At 36.7% G+C, this 21,307-nt stretch overlaps 1 protein-coding gene across 2 annotated transcripts in view; it reads left to right on the top strand.

Moving 5' to 3' along the window:
* Window positions 1-21,307, top strand: part of LOC121856737 (cullin-2-like) — a 93,090-nt gene that overhangs the window by 6,541 nt on the left and 65,242 nt on the right. For both annotated transcript variants that reach the window (XM_042352421.1, XM_042352423.1), the window contains exons 2-7: window positions 6,433-6,666; window positions 7,363-7,457; window positions 15,973-16,073; window positions 16,926-17,116; window positions 18,267-18,433; window positions 19,235-19,466. In XM_042352421.1, coding sequence (XP_042208355.1) covers window positions 6,442-6,666; window positions 7,363-7,457; window positions 15,973-16,073; window positions 16,926-17,116; window positions 18,267-18,433; window positions 19,235-19,466 — 1,011 coding nt within the window. In that variant the 5' untranslated portion in view covers window positions 6,433-6,441. The remainder of the gene's footprint in view (window positions 1-6,432; window positions 6,667-7,362; window positions 7,458-15,972; window positions 16,074-16,925; window positions 17,117-18,266; window positions 18,434-19,234; window positions 19,467-21,307) is intronic.

Below are 21,307 nucleotides of genomic sequence, written 5' to 3'. Positions count from 1 at the left end.
ATGTTGTTCACTTTACGCGGGCCGCCGTGGGTTCAATTGACCGCGTAAAGTGAGGGTTCACTGTATGTTAATTAAATTAGAATGACTAATAATTTTAATATAAAAAATGCAAAAATATTCAAGAGCACAACCTTCTTGATATTTACTCCACTGGAAACGAATGTAAACGTAGATGCGCACAACAAAGCGTTTTTCTCATAGGGCTTTCGTTAATCAAAGTTTTGTTCGTTAATGGAACTGAAGATCCTTATGGGAGCTAATTCATTCACCGAAATTTCGTTAATTGGACTTCGTTAATCAAGGGACCACTGTATTTTTTTACCTAGTGTGTTTGTGTGTATATGTGTGCAAATAAAAAATAATGGTAAAATCCTCTCACAAATAATCAGAAACAAATGTATATTAAAAATGTTGAGTCTACCCTCAAGTCCACTCCATGCTTTATTAATAACAAAGCACGGGACAGACTTGGGGGTAGACTGAACATTATCAATATATATTTGTTTCTGATTGTATATATGTACAGTAGTGTGTGTACGTGTGTGCGCGCGCGCGTGCGTGCGCAAAACACGTAATGGGAAAATCCTCTCACAAATAATCTGAAACAAATGTTTATTAATTATGTTTAGTCTACCTTCAAGTCCACTTTGTACTTTGTGATTAATATACAATACAGGTAAAGGAAATGACTGTCTCTGGAACGAATGGCTCCCTGTCCCAGCTGCGAATATGCCGGCAACTTTAAAATTACCCACAGACATTCTTGGGTACATCTAGAATGTCATCCACGAATAATAGAGGACCGCAAAATAAAAATCCGCTAATTATCCTGGCGTACTGTACCATGAATGTTATTTACACTAAAGTGTGCATATACAGTACAGTACAGTTTGGTCTGATTTTACAGGATTGAACCACTTGGTGCTTGGACAGTCATTTAGCTGTCCATTATTTCTAAAATCAGATGTAATTCAGTGATTTTTTTCTTTATTTTAATTGCTGAAGCTTGCATGAATACTCAGGGCCACTATCTACTTTTCGTATGTGTGTTCTTTTGTTGTGTAAGTGATTACTGCCGGAAGAAGATTCATAGACTAAACAAATGAAATTTGTGATAGTACAGTAATCAAAAACTTAAATAATAATGAATACTATACTGTATAAGGACTGTTTAGTTATTTATACCTTTTACACAATAGCCAGACAGTACAGTATTCCCTTAAAGCTCGCATTTTCAAATCTTGTCTCTCTCAGAAACTCACAGATTGCCATGGAAAATATATGAAATAAATCTGAGGCTGTGTGCCAGAGATCAAGAGGAGTCAACACTACAGTACAGAGCACCATATTTCCCAGGTCATAAGATGCACCCTATAATTTGTAAGGTGTATTTTGGAAAAAGATTTTTTGCAGATTTGATAGCCTACTGTACTGGCAAAGCCAAGTCACTAGCTATATGGTATCATGTTTCTCACTACCACAGCTCGCTATCACTTTATGGACCAATGATCAATCATTTGTTGGTATTATTAATAAAATTTACAGTACCTAATTTAATGCAAAAGGATATAATTATACATACATATAGGTACCTACGGTATACACATTACAAATATTTATCAGTACCGGGCATGTTCACCAGGAACTGCCCAGTACAGGGATTGTTTACATCCTGTGCACCAGATCAGCTGACGTTTCAGTGGTATTGTCCTTGCAATGTCATTACCACAACTAACTAACACTGTATGGACCTAATGTCCATACACTGTTACTTCATGTGTATGTTTATTTATTTATGTTATTTAATATTTATTACATTGCCTTATGCATACATAATGTTGTTATACGTGTGCCTATAGCTATTTATATTCTGCATGTATTTTGCACACTCCTGGGACTGGCATGAAAAGCTCGTGGATTTTGCTTTCTCACGGGTCCATTTTACCTAACCCCAGCGAGCTTTAAGGGAATACTGTATTACACGTGAGCAAAATATTAAATAAAATACTGCTCATGCGCTTGCCTGGATCCTCAGCAAGGTACATGCTAGTTGCTTATTATTATTTTTTTTTTACTGTTAATCCTTTTGTTCCTGTATACTGTACATTTACAAAACTATAACCAAAACATTAAATTCATATTTAGGTAGATTTTCTACTCATGATGTGTGCAAGGAATTGATAAGAACCAAATATGATGGCTGGAAGATGGATTTTATCCTTCAGTGGACAAAATTAAATGTGATTTAGGTAAGCTCAAAATAGGGGCAAGGATAGAATATGAAATTGAAAAAAAAATAGATTTTCAGGACAACAATTTAATTATTACAAAGAAGTAATATTAGATACTAGGGAAATGCTTATAGGACATTGGAGGAAGGCAGCTAAAAGTAAGTGGATGGAAAATGAAATTTTAAATAAAATAAAATAGATCGACAAAAATGATGACTGGAGAAATAATTTTATGGAAATGTAGAGAAAGATTAAACAAATGATCCAGAAAGGGAAATAAATGTGGTCGGACTAGTAAAGGCAAAGACATTAAGATCCTGTTTGAGGCAGAAGTAAACGAGAGATGGGTAGTGTACGTAGAAGAATTATAAGTAGTGTAGTGTAGTGTCTCCCTTAGCCGGAATTCCTCGAACCTGGAACTCTCCAATAGGCAAATTGAAAATTTCTGAGGGGCTCATTTTCCGGAAATTCCAAGAAAAATTTTCCATTAGGGTACCTGGAAAATTTCTGGGATGGGGGACTATTTTTCCGGGTTCAAGAGATGATATAATGGGCAATTTCTGGAACTTCCGAGAACATTTTTCCGTTAACCGGGAAAATCTGGAAAATTCCTGGGATGAGGGATTTTTTCCGGCTTTGAGAGAGTTGTCTCGTTACCCAGAAATCGCTCATTCCTGGAAGTGCTCTGCACTAATTGTTCCGGCTAACGGAGATATCACTACAATGATAAGAATAAAGTAGAGATAAGAACCGAAAGGTAAATAAGGATAGAAATGTCAGTTTTGTAAACAAGTTGAGGCAGCTGTGAAAATGAAATATTGTAAATCTTGTGGGGTTGATCAGCTTCCAGCAGAATTTATAAAACAAATGGGCAAGAATGAGATAAAATGTTTGACTAAAATATGTACAGTAATTCTATACTGTATATACACTGTACTGTACTTGAAAGGAGACTTTCCTTGTGGTTCATAAGGCCAGGAGCCTTAGAGTGCACCTAGTTTAGAGCAATAAACTTAATAAGTCATGCCTGCAAAGTTTTATTAAACATAATTTTTAAGTAGAATAAACTTTAGAATAGAAAATGAGTTATCTGAAAAGCAAAATGTATTTAGAAAGGGAAAAGGAACTCGAGAAGTTACACTGAATTTGGCTTGAGAATTTTGAGTAGAAGAGCTTTAGTGGTCCAAAGAAATTTGTATACAGGTATACGCTTTATTGATTTTAAAAATGCTTTTGATAAGGTAAAGCACAATAAACTTATGGATATCCTGGGAAAAAATTGACATTATATAATGGAGATATTAGAATTTAAAAAATCTTTACAGGAAATGGGAGGCTGCAGTGTTAGTACATAATGAACTTACTAAGTGGTTTGCAGTTAGACAAGGAGTAAGACAAGGTTGCTTTCTATCTCCAACATTGTATAATATGTACCGGGTATTAAAAATTCTTAATGAGAAGTTATGAGTAATAATGAAGGATTAAAAGTTAATGGTGAAGTAATATCAAATATACACTATGCTGATGATAGTACTCTTATCACAGATAGTGAAGAGGCATTAAAAAAAATTTGTTAGCAGATTAGTGGAAAAAAGTGAAATATATGGTTTAAGAGTTAATGCTGTACTGTATAGATTAATGGTTGTTCCAAATTTAAATCCTAAAATTAAATTTATGGTAGGCAATTGGGAACGTATGCAAGTGGAAAATTTTGTGTACGGTATAGTCTGCATTTACGCGGATTTTGTTTATGCGTTTGGTCATTTACGCGGCACCTTGCCAGAATGAAAATTTTAAGTTACGCGGCTCATTCCATCATTTATGCGGGAAGCGGCGCCTGGAGGGTGCTCATTAGGTCAGTCTTACGTTATCGCTGACGTCATATGACGTATCGGACTGTGATCGGGCCACGCATCCTTACCACCCACGCATTCCCTCCGCCGCTAGCTGTGATTGGTCTAATGTAACATGACGTGCCCTGCCACCAGAGGGAAGAAGTCGCTGACCTAGCCGGGCCAGTCTCATTGTTCTCAGTTCTACGCGTATACTGTTCTCTCTTGTGCCCGCTATTCCATCACAATGGCTTCCGCTAGACGCCCACCACCCCCGAGAAACCTTGAACTACCTGGACCAAGCCATGGTTATGTGAAGGAAGTCATCGAGTTGGGGGAGAAAATCAAGCTCATCCTTGACAAAGTCACAGTCAAGCATCGGTATGAAGTGTCTAATAACCTTCTGTCGAAAATTATGGAGCCGTATGTCCAGATGTATCACGACAACATCAATGCTAGTCTCGCCCGCAACCCACCACAACCATAGCCAGCCCAAGTCAGTGATAGTGACAGTGAGGATATGGACTTTGAGGGGTTTGTCTGGGAGGCCTTGCAAACCTCTGTGAGTAGTGATAGTGATTCATTGGAGGGCCACTAATCTGCCCCCTGCCTCGGAACCAGCCGCTATCCACGTGTGCCGACCCATCTCTTCTACTAACGTAAGTGTTAAACACCTTTATATTTGTAGTTTTTTATTTAGATATTATGTGTGTGTCAATACCATCATAAAATTATGATGTTATTTTTACTACAGGGTACATATTGTGTCGGAAAAAGTGGAGTTTGGGAGTCGGCCCAGTCTCTATTTCAATTAATCCCATATGTTATGTTATTTCGTTTACGCGTTTCTCGTTTTACGCTGACCTCCACGGGTTCAACTGACCGCATAAATGCAGACTATACTGTATAGGGTGATGGGGTGTGTAAGGAAGAAATCAAAACAAGAATATGACAAGCAAAAAAAACATTTAATAATCTTAAAGACCAAATGAAAGGGGACATTAACTTCAATTTGAGAAAACGGCTGCTGAAAGGCTCTATATGGAAAGGACTGATGTATGGGTCAGAAGCATGGACACTGTCAGCAGACACCAGAAAGAGGTTGGAGGCCTTTGAAATGTGGTATTATAGGTATATGCTAAGAATAGGCCTCACTGACAGGAAAACAAATGCACTAATAAGATTAGCAAAAATTTCAATAGAAATACTTGAATGTACAGAAAAATAAAAATACTGTAACTATTTTGGCCATATAATTAGGGATGAGAGGATAATAAAAAAAATATTAATGGGCAAAGTTGAGGGTAGAAGGGCCAGGGGAAGGCAGAGACTGAGATGGATGAATGAAATAAAAAAAATGGATCCCCAGAGAGATAAAACCTTGAAGGATTGGTAGAAATAGCTGAAGAACATTTAGAGTGCAGGACTGGACGCCAACCCTTAGATGCGAGGATGGTACTCTGATTGATTGATTGATTGATTGTTTGTTTGATTGATTGTTTGTTACATATGCTCATGATTGTCCTGTCCCATTTTGCGTGCCTTAATGCACATACAAATACTGTATACGTGCTAGTAATCCATAATCTTTAATGCTTACACAAATTACTACTACAGTTGTTTCTTTTTAGCTACAGCATTAAAGAATAACCAGATGTTACTTATAATAGATGTGTGTTGGCTTAGAAGCAATAAATACCTATAGTAGCTTAGATTATGGTATCACCAATTGTTCCATTTACAAGTACTTCACTGGAAACATAAATGCAAATGACACTTACTTCAATTTAGTTTTTCCATTTTCACTTGTTTGCCTCATATTTTATAAACATTGTAACACTGTAGTACTCTTAATATGAATTGGCTTATTAACATAATGGTGTTCAAACTATTTGTGCTTTAAAAAATGTCTACAATATTTGCCCCTGGGACTGATCACTGTGGCATCATCATCATCACTAACCAGGAGCCACGCCAGGCATTATAAAGCTATTTCTATTTTGCAATTGGTGAATAATTCATTGGTTTGATTATGATACTTGATTTTCTGGGCTGATGATCAAGAGTAAACATACCTGAAAATTGAGAAGAGAACTTTGGCAATGGCTGGGAATGCACCCCTCCCTTCCCACACCTTGTAATCTACTTTGGAACCCTTCTTCATTTGTACTGGTTTTGCTTATATACAGAACAATATCAGCATACATGAGGGGAACCTATACTGTGTACATGGGTATACTGTACTGTACAGTATAAGCATATTAGGATTATAAGTGTTTTGTACTTTAGTTATCAAACAGTTGTTTTAAAAAAAATCTTTTCCAGTACAGTACTAATATTCATATTCTACTTTTCTTTTCTTTTTTAAGGCTGACAGGATGTCATTAAAGCCTCGTGCGGTGAATTTTGATGAAGTATGGGGAGGCTTGTTGGAGACTGTGCAGCAAGTTGTCACAATGGATTCAATCAAACGCAGCATCTGGAACGAAAGATTCTCTGATGTGTACTCACTGTGTGTGGCCTTTCCAGAGCCCCTTGCAGAAAAATTGTATGCAGAGACAAAGAAGTTACTTGAAAATCATGTTCGAGAACTTTACTCTAAGGTATATACTGTATAATGAATGCACGTCGTTTGTTTGTTGTCATTGATTATTATATAGTCTTTCTTGAATATAAGATAAGGTATATGTAGTACAGATACCATCATATTTTTCACTGACCATTACTAATTTGACAGGTGTTAAATTGATTACTCAAGTATTCTAGAGGTACTGTACAGTATTATGATAAAATACATTAACTTCATTTAACTTCTGATTTTTATAATAAAGAGCTGTTCTTCAACTCCCTTTTTTTTTCACTCTCCCGGTGTAGGCATATACGTAACTGTCTTATTGTGCACCTGTTTGTGATAATTTTATTGAAAGCACCTCTTCCAATCCTCGAGACCAGATGTTTTACATTCTCAAGGAAGAGTAATATGATACAATTTAAATTTTGAATTTATTTCCGTTGAACATTTGTGTTATTATAGTTGATAGTAAATAATGATATGCATGGTTCATCTCTGCTTTATTGGAAGGGCATTTTCTTACAATCTTAAGAATTTCTGTGTCATCATAGAATATTTGTACTGTACTGTAATATAATATAATGTGTTTTTGCTCTTGAATTTGGCAACCCCCTCAGCTAAGTGGGATATGGCTCTCAAAAATGAGTAAAATAAACTATACAGTAAGATGCAATAACACTTGTATACTGTACAGTGGTGTAAGTGATAATACTTATATACTGTATAGGTAAGCAAGCAGCGGGAAGAGAACTTGTTGGCAGAGTACCACCGCTTCTGGCTGGAGTTTAGTGAAGGCACACAGTACCTCAACAACCTCTATTCGTAAGTCCCTTGTCTTTCACTTGCAGATTTATTTTGGTTAGGAATTTGGATGTAACTTTTTCATTTTTTAATTCTGAGTTATTTTAGCATAATGGATTGTTTTGAAACTACTGTATACTGCACAGTACAGTACCAGCATTCTACACCTCTCAGGTATGATGCATGTCTTTAAGTGTTCTAACTTTTTCATTGTTATTTACAGAGGTGGGCACGTGCAACTTTTTTTTTTGTTCCGCAACCGTAACTCTGCTGAAATAGTTGCGCCACAACTGCAACCATTTTCGAAAAGTTTCGCCGCTAGCTCAACCGCAACTTTAAAAAAATTAAAATAAACAAATACTAAAATAAAAAAAATATGCCTATTTACAGGTAAAACAAAATATAATTGATACAAAAAAGTTAATATAAATATTTTATTACAAAATTACAAAAAATGCCTCACTGCCACTGGCCTCAGTCTCAGTGGACTGGCTGTCAACAGTCTCAGTCACTTCAACTTCCGTGTCCATGTCCTGGTCGGCAGGATCACTGCTGCCGACCACAGACTCCTCTTCTTCACAAAACAATCCATAATACCAGTAATAACAAGAAACAAAACAACAAGAAACTGACGCCTTAACTGCAGTGCCACTGACTGCCTGACTTGTTATAATATGAATCATTCCTCCCTCCCCTTCCTTCGCTGTAGTTGCCAGATTTCATCTTTCACATAAACTCTAGAAACTAGAGTTTATGTGAAAGATGAAAGGGGAGCGACGGAGGGGGGGGGTCTCATCTGGTTTACAGTTCAGAAATATGCTACCCGACCCGTATCATGATGTATGCTGAATCATTCCGTCAGAAACAGAAATTTTCGTAATGCGCGGCTCTAGGGATGTCCGTTTGTTTTTGCGGTTGTATTCCAATTTTCAATTATTGCCAAAAAAAATTGCATTTTGCGTTTGAAAATGCTTGTAAAAGTTGTGCCGAAACCAGTTCCGCAACTCTCTGGAAAAATGTGCGGCGCATCTGCATGTGCAACCAAAAAAGTTGCGGCACAAGTTGCGCCACAACTTTTTGTGGCGCAACTGCCCACCTTTGGATATTTAGTATGATAAATGCTATTTCTCATTGCTTGTGCTCTGCCCTGAAACATGGTGGAATATTTTGACTATTAGTAAACATGTACAGTAAAACCTTGATAAATTGGACTTCAATGTACTGTACAGGGTATCGGAATTCACTTTTTTCGGACTCTTCTGAGATGCTCTGGTCACCAGAAATACTAAAAAAAAAGGGGGGGGGGAGGATTTAATAAAAAAAATCTTAAATAAACAGCACTTAATTAATACTGTACAGTGGTCTAGTCAGATTTGCTATAGGCCTACTGAGAACTAAGACACTTGAGTATGTTAGCAGGCTGGGGCTGACTAGGTGTTGCCACATTTGTCAGGTTTATTTATTTATTGATTCAGTATTATATTCTCATATGATTGGCCTCTTATATCTTATGGTTCATCATGGTTGATATAACATCTTCAGCAATAGAGAAAAAATACACTACTGTATGTAATTTGTAATATGATTTGAAAATAAAAGGATAAGCTGTATCAGAAGGTTATTTACTGAAGATGTGTTCGTGTGAGAGCTTTCTGCAGACTAGCTTACAACAGGGGTCACTACAACACACTGTATAGTATTTGATATGAAGATACCTTACTAAAAACATTTACTACCTTTGAGTGTTATATGATGGCTCAATTTGGCTACTTATACACTTAGACAAATGATTAATGAATAAACCAGGGTATATGCAAATGCATAATTCTTTACAATATTACTTATTAGGTGGTGGTAAATACACTAAAATAGTATTTATTAAGTGGTCATAAATACACTGCAATAGTATTTATTAAGTGATAAATACACAACTGTATAGTATTAATTTACTAAGTGTTGAAGACAGACATTGTGGTAAGCCAATCAGTTGTTTGCTCTTTGTAAACAAATGACTCATGGTGTTCAGTGTGCGATTCGTTTTTCAGGAAAGTTGATTCTTTTAGGATAATATTTTATCAATCTGACACCAAACGATCCTAAATTATATGAGAATTATGGTGAGACTGCATAATGAAGTGTTTAAGGAATCTTGGGGGAGAGAGCACCCACCCATGCTACCCCCCCTCCCTCCCCTCTGCCAGCTGCTCCCAGATAAACATTCGTCTTCCACATACAATATACTCCTACGCATACAATATACGGCCCTTCACATACGCGGGTTTAGCATACACGGATTCGCAAATACTTGGATTGCTCCGCCGGAGGAATATTATGTACATTGAAGTAATTGAAGTACCGGTACATTCAAATCGCGCGTCACACACACACACGCGCGTCACGCCACCCCACGCTCCCTCACTCAGTCAGACTCGCTGTAACCACGCTTGTGTTGACATCAGCATTGTAGGTCGACCCTGATTTTTTGACCAAAAAATCGTTAATTTATGACATTCCTTGTTTATAGGTCGACCCAAGTTTTTGAGGGTATTGGAACAACAAAACCTTCAGTAAAAACACTCTACGTCCTATAAACTGAGGCTTACCGTGCCTGAAACACCGAGTGCCGAAGGTAAATTGTTTACTATTTATTATTACGACACTTTACACCGAAACGCGGGTAGTTTCAACAAAAATATTGTATATTTCCATTCAAGTATTTATTCAAGTCAATTAGTAGGGAATATTATTGTAATACAGTCGGCCCTTAACATACGCGGGGGTTACGTAACAGGGATACCCGTGGATGTTAAAAATCCGCGTATATTTGCTACCCCCCCCCTTATAAAACCCTGGCCCCCCCATGTCCTTATTTACCGTATATACCTGTGTGTAGTTCGAGTTTTTAAGACCAAATTATTTGGCAAAAAATTGGGGGTCGACCTCTAAACGGGTAATAGTTTCGTTAGGTTGAAAAATATTTACCAGTAACTACCAGTAAACAATGGAAACGATGCACCAACGCACCACCAGCTGTGAGTGTCGGTACAGTTGCCAGGGCAGATCTCTTGCGTCATCATAGCAAGCCCAAAGTAGCCAAATCCATGGTATGGTATGCACAGGATGATGTAAAACATAAAGTATTCATTTTTTAAAGTTTATTTATAGATACTGTACATAAATTTTTGTTCATTACATTTGAAACATCAATCTTTGTTAATTAAATTTGAAACAAAAGAAAACTACGATACCGTATTTTCATTAAAATATTACATCACAAGTATATTTTACCTTAACTGTGACTGAATGAATATACGTATTCTCAGAAATGAATATGGAAATATAATATTTTTGCTGAAATGACGTACATATTACAGTGGAAAGTGGGATAAAATCATGACGAAAACAATGACTCGCTTTCTTTCGTCATTCAAAAGATTTTACCGTAATCGCTTTTCGAATGGTTTTCAGTTAAAAACTGTTGTACTTGTACTGTATTACAATAATATTCTATCCTATCATTAGCCTTATAATCCCACAACTGAAAACCATTCGAAAAGCGATTACGGTAACATCTTTTGAACGAAAGAAAGAGAAAGTCATTGCTTTCGTCACAATTTTATCCCACTTTCCACTGTAATACGTACATCATTTCAGCAAAAATATTACATTTCCATGTTCTCAGAAATAAATGGTAGTTTTGTTAAAACGTAATGTACAGTATTTAATATTTAAATGCAAAAATAGCTATAAAAACAATTAATACACCCGTAATGAACTGGCTGGCATCTCCAATCGTGCCTGCTCCCGCGTCCAAGGTCACCACTCCTCCCAACTCGCTCCCTCCGCTCCCTCCTCTGCCTCCTCCTCCTCCTCACCGTCACTACTGCCGACAACAAACACAAATGTTTTGTGAATAACTGCACCTCCACTTCCTATGTACAGTACTGAACTGTACTGTGCTGTGCATTTTTACAAACAATAAACATGGCAAGAAAAGCTTTTAAAATAAAGAGATAAAAATTTCACTTTACTGTACAGTACCAATCCTCGGCGACAGGACGAGGGTCATCGGGCTCATCGTCACTCAATTCCATAATGGGTGGTGAAGTGGGGGCGACGGTGGATTCAGCTGCTTCCTCACTGCCGCCAGTGATTGATGGTGTTAAACCTCTCCTTCGGTGATCAAAGAACATGGTGATGGGGAGTTGTCGTCTCTTTCTTTTCATTTCTTCCATGGTGTTTTTGTATGGAGCAAAAACGTCATCCATCCCTCGCATGAATTTCAGGGCACGCACCATGGAGGGGTCCATACTATAGGCCAGGTTTTTCAGTGCCTCAATATTCCTGGTCATCTCCCCCAACTTCTCCAACGTTATTTCTTGGTGCTCTTCCTCATCCTCTTTCCCTTTCGCTTCCTCTTCCTTGCCTGAGTCTACTAACTCCTGTAGATCCTCCTCGGTCAGCTCATTGTCGTGCTCTTCAATTAGCTCCCTAATCTCGTCCTCTGCCATGTCCTGGAAGCCTTCAGCAGCCACTTTCCTTGACAGTGCCATGGTCTTTCTGAATATTTTCATTAAAATCCATCAAAATTATTTTCCTTGTCATCGTCTTAAGCACCAAACAGCTCCTCCCAGTCTTCTCCTTGAACAGGGCTAGAGGGTACGTGTTTTTCGAATCGTTTTCAATTAAAAAATGTTACAGCACATGTATATTTTACCTAAACTGTGCATGAATGAATATATTCTCAGAAATAAATAGTAGTTTTGCTGAAACGTGATGGTGATGTATTTCAATGTAAAATAGGATAAAATGCATGACGAAAACAAAAGACTTTACCTAACCTTCCGATGTTCAAGAGATGTTACTCGTTTTTTTAATAGTTTTCGGTTAAAATACTGTTATATTACAATGATATTCTATTCATACTGTGCTTGATATACTACATTCACGGAAATGTAACATTTTTGCTGAAATGACGTACGTATTACAGTGGAAAGTGGGATAAAATCGTGACGAAAGCAATGACTTTCGCTTTCTTTCGTTCAAAAGATGTTACCGTAATCGCTTTTTGAATGGTTTTCAGTTAAAAAACTGTTGCATTACAAGTGAAATAGGATAGAATATTATTGTAATACAACAGTTTTTTAACTGAAAACAATTCGAAAAGCGATTACGGTAACATCTTTTGAACGAAAGAAAGCGAAAGTCATTGCTTTCGTCACTTTCCACTGTAATATGTACGTCATTTCAGCAAACTATTACATTTCCATATTCTCAGAAATTAATAGTAGTTTTGCTGAAACGTAATGCATTTCAATGTAAATTAGGATAAACTACATGAAAACAAAAGACTTTACCTAACCTTCCGATGTTCAAGATATGTTACTCGTTTTTTTAATAGTTTTCGGTTAAAATACTGTTATATTAGTGATATTCTATTCATACTGTGCTTGATATACTACATTCATGGAAATGTAATATTTTTGCAACTACAATGCTGATGTCAACACAAGCGTGGTTACAGCGAGACTGAGTGAGTGAGGGAGAGCTATACGTGTGTGTGTGAGGTTGCGGGAGCGGGCGGTGTCCCGTGTTCGGTGCCGCGCGCGATTTGAATGTACTTCAATTACTTCAGTGTACAGAATATTCCTCCGGCGGGGCAATCTGCGTATTTGCAAATCCGTGTATGCTAAACCCGCGTATGTTAAGGGCCGACTGTACAAGAGTTTTTAACTGAAAACCATTCAAAAAGCGATTACGGTAACATCTTTTGAACGAAAGAAAGCGAAAGTCATTGCTTTCGTCACAATTTTATCCCACTTTCCTCTGTAATACGTACGTCATTTCAACAAAAATATTACATTTCCGTGAATGTATTATATCAAGAACAGTATGAATAGAATATCACTAATATAACAGTATTTTAACCGAAAACTATTAAAAAACGAGTAACATATCTTGAACATCGGAAGGTTAGGTAAAGTCTTTTGTTTTCATGTAGTTTATCCTAATTTACATTGAAATACATTACATTTCAGCAAAACTACTATTTATTTTTGAGAATATGGAAATGTAATATTTTTGCTGAAATGACGTACGTATTACAGTGGAAAGTGGGATAAAATTGTGACGAAAGCAATGACTTTTGCTTTCTTTCATTCAAAAGATGTTACCATAATCGCTTTTCGAATGGTTTTCAGTTAAAAAACTGTTGTATTACAATAATATTCTATCCTAATTCACTTGTAATGCAACAGTTTTTTAACTGAAAACGATTCGAAAAACACGTGTCCCGTCTAGCTGATACGGCAGAGCCCTGGTCGCGGAGGATTTGTTTTTGCCCCGGCCCATCTTAAGCAGCCTTTAATTTTATCGTGTGTTGAAATTGTGTTTACCGGTATATTCTTATTTTCTTGCTTCTTATTTTCCAGAAATATGACAAGTTTGTATATAATACAATGTTACGGTACTTTTAATTTACAAGTATTCATTTTTATAAATACAGAAGACACCAAACAAATACCAGTATGGATATTTGCGTGACTCTCCCGGCAAAAAAGACCAAACAGCTGGTACTCTCTCTCTCAGCCCTTCCAAAAATAGCCCAACGACATCGTTCTTGTTTATTCTCTTCCAATTTCTCACTTTAACTGGTATTTTTACTTCATATTGCCTACATCAGATAAACTACAGTAATTGAGGTTAGACACTGTTATAAATTTGATTCCCGGGTACTGGCAGAATGCCGTTAGAACCACCTGACCCTACCAACAGTGTTGCAATTCAGACAGCATTTTTTTTTTTTTTTTCTTTTTTTTTGGAGTCTCCATTTGTTAATTTTTTTATGTGGGGTTTGCACAATAGTAAACTGTTTTACCTACTGTATTGTAAAACGATTTGGGTAAAGAAATACAGTAGTCGGTAACTTAAAATTTTAAACGGAAAATCTTGAAACTGGCAACTGTGTGCTGAAGACGATGACAAGGAAAATTATTTTGATGGATTTTCATGAGAATATTCAGAAATATGGTATCGTAGTATTTATTTAAGTGAATTAGGTTGGAATATTATTGTAATACAACAGTTTTTTAACTGAAAACCATTCGAAAAGCGATCACGGTAAAATCTTTTGAACAACGAAAGAAAGCGAAAGTCATTGTTTTCGTCATGATTGTATCCCACTTTCCACTGTAATACGTACGTCATTTCAGCAAAAATATTACATTTCGGTATTTATTTCTGAGAATATATTCATTCAGTCACAGTTAAGGTAAAATATACTTGTGATGTAATATTTTAATGAAAATACCCGGTATTTAGAAATACGGTATCGTAGTTTTCTTTTGTTTCAAATTTAATTAACAAAGGTTGATGTTTCAAATGTAATGAACAAAAGTTTATGTACAGTATCTATAAATAAACTTTAAAAAATGAATACTTTATGTTTTACATACTCCTGTGCATACCATACCATGCATTTGGCTACTTTGGGCTTGCTATGATGACGCAAGAGATCTGCCCTGGCAACTGTACCGACACTCACAGCTGGTGGTGCGTTGGTGCGTCGTTTCCATTGTTTACTGGTAGTTACTGGTAAATATTTTTCAACCTAACGAAACTATTACCCGTTTAGAGGTCGACCCCTAATTTTTTGCCAAGTAATTTGGTCTTAAAAACTTGAACTACACACAGGTATATACGGTAAATAAGGACATGGGGGGGGCCAGGGTTTTTTAGGAGGGGTCAGCAAAAGTACACGGATTTTTAACATTCACGGGTATCTCTGTGACCTAACCCCAGCGTATGTTAAGGGCCGACTGTACTGTGCAGTATACAGTTTTCTCTTTATTCATAAGACAAATTCTGTTGTTACTTACATATAACACTTTACAGTAAATAACAATCATCTCAGTTACAACAGTTGTTGACAACCAGACTTATATGTCTGATTTTCAACCCACAGAGTTTTGTTTCATATTTTTTATTGTTGATGTTATATTCTTTTAATAACCTTGTTATACACTTGAGACCTGAGTTGTTGAAGTGCAATAATACCATAGCAACAACTGATTTTCTTTAAACAGTTCAGATAAGCAGTGTTATCCCCCGGCCCCGTATTCTGTACTGTATACATTTTTTTTTGCTTTCGCATTTTGTGGACGGGTCTGCCCCAATTAGTCCGATTTATCAAGTTTCTACTGTAATACATTCTTCAAGAAATTTTTGAGGTGAAATTGAAAGTCCTTTGGGGATTATATGATGAATCTTATGAAAATGATAATTGGAAGATGACAGTTTTTACAGTACTTCTACTGTACTTCGATCAGTTGTGTTTGATCATACCCTCAAAAAATTTTTTTATGTTTATACCCTGTACTGTATATTGGTAATATTCCTCTTGCAAGTACAAATATGTGTATTTTCATCTTGTATTTTATTTATGTATTTATTTTGTCATTGTGTAATGAATTTTAGAATACTATATAGATGAGCTAGCTAACATATGTGGATTATAATTTGCCATTATATTTTACAGATATTTAAATTCACAACACATTCAGAAGCAGAAGTTTAGTGATGCGGATCTTACATATGGCACGATGCAGATGGATGTCTCTGAACAGCTTCTAGAAATAGGTAAGTCTTCCTTTAAGACTTAGACTTTTTCCAGTATGATGCAGTGTGGCTGGACAGATGCTGATTGCTTGATTCACAGTAGAGTCAGCAGCTAGTTAACATAATTGCCACACTTTCATTGCAATTTTCCGTTTCTACATTATCAATATCACATTTTAAAGAATAATAAATCCTACAAGCATATATATATTTTGCATTATTCTTCATTCTTTCTTTACTCACAACTACGTTTGAAGTAAATAGCAGGTTTCAGTTCTGGCTTTCTGCCATTGCTCAAATTTCACTTGGTTACATTCAAGTGAAAATTCCATGTTTAAATTTTTTGTGTGTTCCCAGCTTATGAATCTTTTATTTATTGTTGTATTCTATTTGAATTCTGCTCTCATATTCCTGTAATTAGTCATCCCAGTGACACCGCTAGGAAGTATTGATTGGGGGTGTAAACATATGTATGTTACCACAAGAACTTAAGTGTATCCACAAAATTTAGCTTTATTTATAAGATATAATTCAGTTTGCTCTGTGGTTACGCTTGTTTTTAAGGGATATACATAATTTCCATCCATTTGGGTACAATTTGCATTATTTTTTGTATTCTGGCCAATTTTACTCTTATTTTTTTGTCAATTTTTAGTTGTTTATTCATTTCTTGTATGGTTGTACCCACAAGAAGAATTATTGAGGGGTGTCACAAAACCAACCCCACCCCCAATACATCTATTTCTCTGGCAAATCTACATTAGTTACAACATGTAAGAGGGATAAGTGCACTAAATCTTACTATAAAGTAAATATATATCCCTCTTAATAGCTCATTACACTCTCAATGCATCACTGTACATTTTTATGCAGGTGAACTTGGGTTAGAGATATGGCAGAAAGATATGATCACACCACTACAGTCACGTCTGGTTGGGGTATTACTCTCGGGGATTCAGCAGGACCGTATGGGAGCGACCACAGATGCCCCCACATCCACCATTCGTGGTGTTATTCACTCCTTCGTCGATGTTAATATGTATAAAAAGAAGTCTACTTTACAGGTATAGTACAGTAGTTTAAAACTGTATTTTTTTGAATTTCAGATTTGTCTTCAACTAGTTTCTGTTTGCTTGGTCATTTTGTTCATATATTTATTTTTCCAGTGTCGAATACAATGAGTTAGCCAATATGATACTAAAATTTGTTTCTCCTCCAAATTCACCACTGTGTCTTTATAATCCTCCACCAGTATCACTTTCCTTCTTATCATCTACCCCAGGGGTCACCAAACTTTTTTCACAGTGGGCCGGATAACTGAAAGAATGACGAGCGCGGGCCGCATAATCATTCTGTTCAATACTTGCAAGCCAGAACGAAAGCTCTGGGAAAAAAGACGAAAAACTAAGTTTAGCATTCCATGTTAATCATGGGTGAGTGGCGTGCAATGTACCAAAAACAAAGACAACCAACATATTTATTTTCTAAAAATTTATCAAAGAAGGTGACGTTAGCAAAAAGATAGTTACATCAGACCTAGTGTGTACTTATCCGAATCTCACAAACTAAGCAGCAAAAAAGGTTAGTGAGATTTGTGAAACTGGCGGGCCTGATGAACTGATGTCGCGGGCCGGATCCGGCCCGCGGGCCGTAGTTTGGTGACCCCTGATCTACCCCAACAACATCAACCCCCCCACTGTGATCATTTCATATGCAGTACACTACAACACCAACTCCTGAATCAACATGTCTAAACTTAAAAATTAACCTATTTTCAGCCACCCTTGTCATTACCACAATCTTTTCCATCTCTACAATCATATCCACTTACACCACCCTTAACATTAACTATTACAACCCATCACCTTTTCTGTAATGCTCCCAACTATTCCCTATCACCCACCCCAATGGTACCATTAGCTTTTCTTGAAGCTGTATCTACAGCTATTAACATTGTTGTTGACATCACTGCTACCCCTGAAAACATAATCGCAACCCAGAAACCACTGCCTATAGAATTTATTTAGTTTAATATCATAAAGTTACGAATTCTTGATCAAAGTTAAATTCTGCTAGGAATATAGAGTGAATATTTTTCAATTGCCTTTGGAAATTCAGTTTATATATTGGCTAACACAATAGGGTGTCCATTAGCATAAGTATGGCAGCATGACCTTAGTTGATATTTTAATTTTTCATCCCTGTCTCTTTCAGCTATATGAAACAATTTTTGAAGGGGAATTACTAAGCGAGAGTGGTTCATTTTATCGTAAAGAGGCATCCTCCCAACTTCAAGTATGTAATGTATCTCAGTACATGGAGCGTGTCATTGCCAGACTAACTGATGAGGAGTTGCGAGCAACAAAGTTCCTCCCTCCAAGGTGAGACCTTCATGACTTGTACCAAAGTTGATTTATAGAGATAGCTTGAGAAAAAATTATCAGTCTGTATTACACAATCATCTAATTGCTGTTTTATAGCTAAACCCCTAGTCATGTGGCTCAGACACCCTCCTCCCTTGAGTTTGGGGATGGTCAACTGTAATCTAAATCCAAAAAAGCAAGTTAAAGCCTGGTACATTTTGTGTACAGTACTTGGTTGTGTGGTAGTGAAGGAAACACAACTAGGAGATGGAGTTTTATTCCTGACTTATCACTGAACAATGTTTGTACAGTACTTATTAAGTAGATACTCCTCTAAAACAGCACTTGCGTAGCTTTTGCACATAGTTTTAAGGAATAGATCATAAGATTACAACTTTTTTGCCAGCGAACCAGGGATGCAGTCTTCTGTCCTAGATTCCCCAAGATGTCTTGTTCATTAGTAAGAGCCACTCTCTAAGGTCTTAGCTAGAGAGTAGAATTTGAGGAGTAGTTCTCCACATTTCCTTTGGTATATTAATTATAATACTGTACTGTATATACAGTTCAGAACCTCACATTAATGGGGGTTTGGAAGTGAAAATATTGAACACTCAAGAGTCTGCCCCTATCCTGATGAAATTAAGCAGTACCCTCCCCAGTACAGTCAAATAGTGCATTATAACCCATTATTTGGCATATGCCAGTCTGACCATGTTTGACAAAAACAACATCTTGATGTATATCAGAGTGCTGATGATATTTGGTCTTCTTACTCCCTGTTTATAATTTTAAGTAACTTGAAGATTTTTTTTGTTTCAGTTCACATCAGAAGGTAGTGAAAGAGGTCCAGGATCGGATGGTAGCTGACCACCTGTCCACCGTTCATGCCGAGACTGGATCTATGGTAAATTCTGAACGTACCAGAGACCTCTCCAACATGTACACTTTATTACGACCAGTACCCAGTGGACTGACACAACTCGTTCACCACCTCAAGGATCATATAAAACAACAAGGCCTTCAGGCCATAACCAACCTTAAGGGAGATAATGTAAGTATCAGTCTGTATTAAACATATTACATATTCATCTACCTTTCTGTATTAAGCTTGCTTCACTCTTAGATGGGACAAGTTCATTAAACAATATACCAACTACATAATACCTGTATATAGCATAGGAATTTTTGAGGGTGTGTTGTAGAATATTGAAGAATATGTTTCAGAAAATAAAATAATTCATGGTCCAGTACAATAGATTTCCACCAACTTTGAGTGTGAGTTTCTCTAATGTGCCTCTGTTAACCATGAGCTATCATAGTTCTTACCACCATTTAGTCATTGTTCTTGCTGTCTGAAAGCATGGCAGTAAAGCTTCATGATTTTCTCAGCTGAATATGTTATATTATCATAAGTTCTGCCTTTATCAATCAATCAGAGTACCACCCTCATGTCTGAGGGTTGGCGACCACAGTCCTATATGTACTCTAAACATGCTCAGGCTATTTTTACCAATCCTTCAAGGTTTTATCTCTCTGGGGACCCATATTTTTATTTAATTCATCCATCTCAGTCTCTGCCTTCCCCTGGCCCTCCTACCCTCAACTTTGACCATTAATATTTTTGTTATTATCCTCTCATCCCTAATTATATGACCAAAGTTGTTATTTTTATTTTCTGTACATTCAAGTATTTCTCTTGAAGATTTTGCCAATCTTATTAGTTCATTTGTTTTCCTATCAGTGGAGCTTATTCTTAGCATATACCTATAACACCGCATATTAAAGGCCTTCAACCTCTTTCTGGTGTCTGCTGAAAGTGTCCATGCTTCTGACCCATACATCAGTCCTTTCCATATAGAGCCTTTCAGCAGCTGCCTTCTCAAATTAAAGTTAATGTCCCCTTTCATTTGGTCTTTAAGATTATTAAATGCCTTTTTTGCTTGTCTTATTCTTATGTTAATTTCTTCCTTACACATCCCATCACAGCTAATGTTACTTCCTAAATACAAAAAAATTTTATACAGTAAAACCTTGTTAAGGCGGACCCCGCTAAGGTGGATATCGGTTAAGCTGGACAAAATTATTTGCCAAAAAATAATAAAAAATTTAATAAAAAAAAAAAGTAGGATAAAATTGGTCCTGAGATGACATGTCTACTTTGAGCTAAATTTTAAGGGACCAAGGCGTCAGCGCGCGGGACACGGGTTCCCAAGAGTTATCAATTGTTGTTTGTGGGAATATTTCACTCACTCTAGTAATGTTACATTACAATGTTTCTTATTATGTTATCATATGTAAATGCATGGTTTATATAATTTGTTTATGACTGGGACCGTCACCGTTTTCAAATTAGACTACAAGATATGTATTTCTCCCATACATATTTCGATCATATGCCTGGCAACAGGGGCAAGTGAGTAACCACTAGTTAGCTCGTTTTTGCAGTTGTAACTCTCCTCGCTCCCTGCCATATTACACTGGATTTACTGTTATTATTAGTGTTTTTTAATAGAATAATGTTTGATAGTGATTAATCATGGCATTGTAGCTAGGTTAGCTCATCTTTGTAACCACCAGCCTACTGAGCCAAGCTGTGAGGTGTTATGGCTGTTTTTCGACTCATGTTTTTGGGTAGATATACGTAACTTTCTTCATTTATTTTTACTCATTAACATGCACACACCATCCTAAATACATATTGTGAAAAAAAGGTAAAAAAAATAATTGTTTAAGGACAAACACGTAAAGGGAATATACATTTCTTTGCACACGAGTTAGCCGGCTGAGTGGGGGAGGGGAGGAGGGTCACAGAGTATGGGGAAGGGGGGGGGGTGTTGCTAGAGAATCGGCATCCCGGCTGGTCTACGTTACTATGTTGAAACAGAGAATGTA

The sequence above is a fragment of the Homarus americanus genome, unplaced genomic scaffold, assembly GCF_018991925.1.
Source record: "Homarus americanus isolate GMGI-L3 unplaced genomic scaffold, GMGI_Hamer_2.0 scaffold10135, whole genome shotgun sequence".
Taxonomy (NCBI): domain Eukaryota; kingdom Metazoa; phylum Arthropoda; class Malacostraca; order Decapoda; family Nephropidae; genus Homarus; species Homarus americanus.
This window is presented reverse-complemented; position numbering and strand designations above follow the sequence as displayed.